Source organism: Octopus bimaculoides, chromosome 2 (genome assembly GCF_001194135.2).
Source record: "Octopus bimaculoides isolate UCB-OBI-ISO-001 chromosome 2, ASM119413v2, whole genome shotgun sequence".
Taxonomy (NCBI): domain Eukaryota; kingdom Metazoa; phylum Mollusca; class Cephalopoda; order Octopoda; family Octopodidae; genus Octopus; species Octopus bimaculoides.
The window spans coordinates 95,994,267-95,999,689 of NC_068982.1; the positions used below are offsets into that span (position 1 = coordinate 95,994,267).

The following is a 5,423-nucleotide window of genomic DNA, read 5'->3' on the forward strand; positions in this document are numbered from 1 at the left end:
ATATTCATACAGGCGAGAAGCCATACCATTGTGATATCTGTGGTAAATCATTTACTCAGAAAGCAAGTTTAATTCATCACAAACCTACTCACACAGGTGAAAAGCCATATAAATGTGGTGTCTGTGATAAAGCGTTTACACAGAGTGGTGCTTTAACTGCACATAAACGTATTCATACAGGTGAGAAACCATATCACTGTGATATTTGTGGTAAAACATTTTCACACAAGAGTAACTTAACTGTCCACCAGCTCGTACACAGGAGTTAGGAACCATATCATAGTGATATTTGTGGTAAAATATTTTCATGCTATATACATTTGACTCATCATAAACATATTAACAAGGGTTGAAAAAACTGATTTCTCAAGTAGGCCATTCTTGTCAAAGAGCCTTTTGATTATACCATATCTTATTTACTCCTACACAGGAATAACTATTCTGTATAGTAGATAACTGTAATTATCTCTCATTGTTGAAGTAATTTTGAAACTCAAGTATGTTATTTAATAAGAAATAGGTATCTGAACACTTCATATTGTTAAGCATATGTAAAAAATATATATATATTATGCCTTAATTTTACTATGTTAATTCAAATAAGAGTGCTCCAAAGTAATGTGTTATCAACTGTAAAGAGAGAATGCAAGTTTCACCACAAAATTATTCAAAGTCTTGTGTGCTTTCTAGTCAGATGATATAAATGTGTTTAGATATTGAGATGTAATCATCAAATGTTACAGATACCATAAGCATATCTCAAGAGAGAATATATTGGTTCATCTAATAAATATTGCAGTTTTTTTCATTTGCATGGACTAAAAGTCAGACAGGGATAGGATAAACTACCTGCATCAACCTGCTATAAAAGCAGTAGTAATTTTACCTTACACTTATTTTTAGTGCAATTTTTGAAGAGTGCGGTTCGATTTTAAGTTATTTTTTCAAAGCTGTAATGGAAGTGACAAAGGAGCATATTCATCATATTTTGCTTTATGAGTTCAATAATGGCAACAACACAATGGAAAGTGCGAGGAATATTAATGCAGAATATGGTGATCAGACAATAAGAATAAGCCAGTGGTAGTTCCAGAAACTTCAGCCTAAAAGATGAGCCTCAACCTGGAAGATACGTAGAGCTTGACAAGGACGTCTTGCAAAGCCTGGTGGAACAAAATCCCATCGTAATTGTTGAGGAACTAGCAGAGAAGCTTGGATTTGGTCAATCAACCATTCATTGACACCTGCGTGCCATCAAAAATGTCAGCAAATTGGGTCAATGGGTTCCTCACAAACCTTCCAAGTCTAATCGTATACAGAGAGTGAATGTGTGCTCCTCTTTGCTGTCACATCTCACAAATGAACCTTTTTTGGACCGAATAGTGACTGGTGATGAGAAATTGGTTCTCTATAAAAATGTCAAGCACCAAAGATAGTGGGTAGGGAAAGGAAAAACACCATCATCCCAGGCTAAAGAAGGTCTTCGCCCACATAAGGTGTTGTTATCTGTTCGGTGGGATATGAAAGGTTTAGTCCACTTTGAACTTTTAAACCCAAACCAAGCAATAACAAAGGAGACCTACTGCAAGCAGCTTGAGTGGCTTAAGTCAGCTATAAGAAGAATGACCATCTTTGATTTCAAGACGAAACGTGTTCTTCCATCAGGATAATGCTCAGCCACATACAGCAAGGATGACATTCCAAAGGCTAGAGCAGTTTGAATGAGAAACGATGCCCCACCTACCATATTCACCAGACATTGCCCCATCTGATTATCATATATTCTGTAGTCTTCAGAATCATTTGGATGGAAAAAATATGAATTCTGTAGATGAGGTCAGAACAGTACTGAAGGAGTATTTTTCATCACAGACAAGTGAATTTTAGAAGAGAGGCCTTGCAAGTCTACCAGATCTTAATTTTGAAAAAATAAAAGAAGTATAAAAAAAAATACATTGTTTATGAGATGACCCGATATCATCTGTAGAGCACCAAAGCTCAAAACATGAAAATTTTTAAGCCTGTATCCTTTTTTGTGGAGTTTGAATCCTAGTTGTCCCTAATGAGATTTGAACTTAGAATGTAAAGAGTTATAACTGATACTGCTGGAATTTTGTTCAATGCTACTAAACCACTTCAAAATATTTACTTATTACATTCTTCCCAAATTTCCATTCTATGACAAAAATGTTTTTAAATTCTTCACCATGAAGTGGTAAAACTGAATGTAAACAACTTGTATGTGTTGGTTAAATTTTACTGTAAATTATTAAGACTCTTCTGTCCTTTGCATTTTTACTTCACAAATATACATGAACCTCGAACAGATATCTTCACTATTTTGCTACTAGTAATTACTGACAGTTCATCTGAAATAACTTGTTTCTTTGGGTTGTAGCTATATTGATTTGGAAAGCTCAATTGTCTTCATAACTTCTTTTCTACAGAGATAACCATGTGTATTCTGAGAAATCAGTAGGTTGAGTCTGTTTGACATCTCACACTTGGAATGTCTTCATGCTCTATTTTGACACTGTGCAACCAGAAAGAAATTATGTCTTGCTTGATATGAACTGGATGAAAATTGATAGTTCAACATTAATTTATAAGATTGAAGCCTCAAGGAACTTCAGGATCTGATGAGTTTTTAAGGGTAAGATTCTCCTGAGGAAATATCAGGCCATAATATTTTGAGCAAGACTATTGCTATCATCATTTCAGTATCCACTTTTTCAATGGTTACACAAGTCAGATGGTAACTTTTCTACAGGCTGATGCTCTTCCTGTTGTCAATCTTCAACTGTTTCCAAGCAAGGCAGTATTTCCCCTAGTCTTGTGAACAATGAATAGACTGCAAATGCTTTAGCTGAGGATTGTAAACAATAAATGTCATTTGTGTGAATGTTGACTTTTTGTTTACACATATCTCAAAACAAAGAGAGTACATTCTCACACACACACATTTACAACAGGTTTCTTTCAGTTTACGTCTATTAAATTTCACTCACAAGGCATTGGTCAACCAGTGAAAACAGACCTTTAAACACATGGTTCCATGACTGCACCTACCAATTCACATTAAACTATTTGTCTGATGAAAGCTGTTAATGAAAATTTTTAAAAAGAATTCACTTTTGGAGGAAGTAAATGAGCATCTTCAGTAGTTGTGCAAAAGGTGGGCAAAGATTTTAGAATAAGTACCAGTGAGATGACAAAAATTTGTTCAGATTCTTATCCAACTGCAAATACTGAATTATTATTTCCTTTTTCTGCTATGAATTATTTTTTTACTCAACTGGATTTGAAAGGAGTGTAGTGACGCCATTTTGAGGGTCTCCAGCATGCATGCGCAGGGCTGGAACCTTCTGGAAGGCCTGCCGAAAGGTCCCTGATGCACATGCATAGAAAACTAGCAGCAGCAGAGTTCTCTGATATCTCAGACTTAAGACGCAGTAGCTGAACTATGCAGACGTGTCCTCAGCAGCTCTCTGTTTGCCTCTGCTGCTGACCTGAGACGCTCGGTATTTGATCAGCTCTGTGTAGCTGGAGTTCTGTGAAGAATGCCTTCACAAAGTATGATTAACTCTGACTTTGTTGTTTCCACACCAGACCTGGCTACTGATTGTCCCAAGGTGTAAATCTTGGACATACAAAATAAAAGGATTGTTTTTATGTTCGGATGTTTTCTTGTTCCGATATTTTTTCTTCTAACATTGATGTAAGGGATTGTGTGGCACTTTTCCAGTGCCAACCATTTTACCATCTTACAGGAGCAATATCATCAGATAGCAGTGTATTCTGAAGTAAGCAAAATTATAACAATAGATACACCAATGCATATTTTAAGCTGGATATGACATACATGGCATCTTGAACAGGTGTCTTCTATGGTCCCAGGCTGACCAAAGCCTTGTAAGTGGAATTGACTGACAGAAACTGAAAGAAACCTGCCTTGTATGTACATACATATGTGTACTAGCATAGCGGGTGGTAGGGGCAATCCACCCCAGGTGGCACTTTTGGATCTGCCATAGGCAATATATGTGTTTCTTGTGAGATCCAGGAGTGGCAAATGGAAGGGCCACCCTAGACAGCACACCCTCCAGCTATGCTAATACATATGTGTGAGTGTGTCTCCTTATCTTGATATTGCATGTTAGTTGTAAATAGGTCATCATACAAGTGGTGTCTTTCATTTCCAATCTTATGTGAAGTTATACCTGACCACGGGAAAATAATACCTTTCTTGGAAGCAAGTGAAGGCATCTGGCTGTAGAAAATCTGCCTCAATGAACTCTACCTGACCTAAATAAATGTTAAAACAATGATGACATCTTCCATACAGAAATAAAACAACCAATGCTATATTCAAGAAACAATAAAATATATTGTTGAAAATAACATTGATAATGTTATTATTTGTCAAGATGGTATATGTATATAAGTACTAAAAAAACTGCTGAAAGTCTACATATCAAAGTCAATAAGATTGAAAAAAAAACGTTGAAATTATCAGACATGCTGCTAAATCTGTGTTAGAGATTGATGTATTGTTATTTGGGTGGGGGAAGGGATATAGAAACATGAAGGGGAGTATATGACGGGATCATTGTTTAGTAGTGATGATTATAAATGTAAAACCATCAAAGGACAAAAACATTTCAGTATATAAAACTGGTGTCAATATCAAAGCCAGTAGTTCAGATTTATGATTTTATCACTTAATCAGAAGAGAAAGTAGTACCCATGGCCCTTTACAGGGGCCCCAAGACTGGTGGGAGGGAGAAATGTGTCTTCAAACTGGATACCTATCCTGAATGCTTGCAACAGAGTGGACTCAGCTAAATTACCTGAGGACCAAGTGGTGGTGTTAAGGAGGTAACAGACTGCGCCTACCATCAAGTAAGCCACAACAGGATTTGAATTCAGAATGCGAAGAGCCACAGCAAATGCCATAAAGCATCTCATTTCACATTTTAATGATTCCATCCAGGCTGGTAACTTATTCATCAACCCTAGAAGGTTGAAAGATAAAATTAACCCTATCTTAGAATTCAAGAAGCTGAGAGAAACACTGCAAAGCATTTTATCTGATGCTGTAGTCAATTGGCTGTCCACATCATCATCATTTAACATCCATTGTCCATGCTGGCATGGGTTGGACTGTTTGACTGGGCTGGCATGCTAGAAGGCTGTGCAAGGCTCCAGTCTGATTTGGCATGGTTTTCTATGGCTGGATGCCCTTCCTAACACCAACCATTCCAAGAGTGTATTAAGTGTGTTTACGTGCCATTTGCATGACACTGGTATCTACCATGACTGTGATTTTGCTCAGCTTGATGGGCCTTCTTTCCAAGCACAACATAATGCCAAAGGTCTTGGTCATTGCCTCCATGAGGCCCAACACACAAAAGGGGTGTAGT

General features: G+C 37.0%; 1 protein-coding gene across 2 annotated transcripts in view; it reads left to right on the forward strand.

Moving 5' to 3' along the window:
• The window catches only part of LOC106873209 (zinc finger protein 883), a 10,213-nt gene extending 6,537 nt beyond the window's left edge, over nt 1–3,676 (forward strand). For both annotated transcript variants that reach the window (XM_052978484.1, XM_052978483.1), the window contains exon 3: nt 13–3,676. In XM_052978484.1, coding sequence (XP_052834444.1) covers nt 13–269 — 257 coding nt within the window. In that variant the 3' untranslated portion in view covers nt 270–3,676. The remainder of the gene's footprint in view (nt 1–12) is intronic.
• Nucleotides 3,677–5,423: the final 1,747 nt, after the last annotated feature.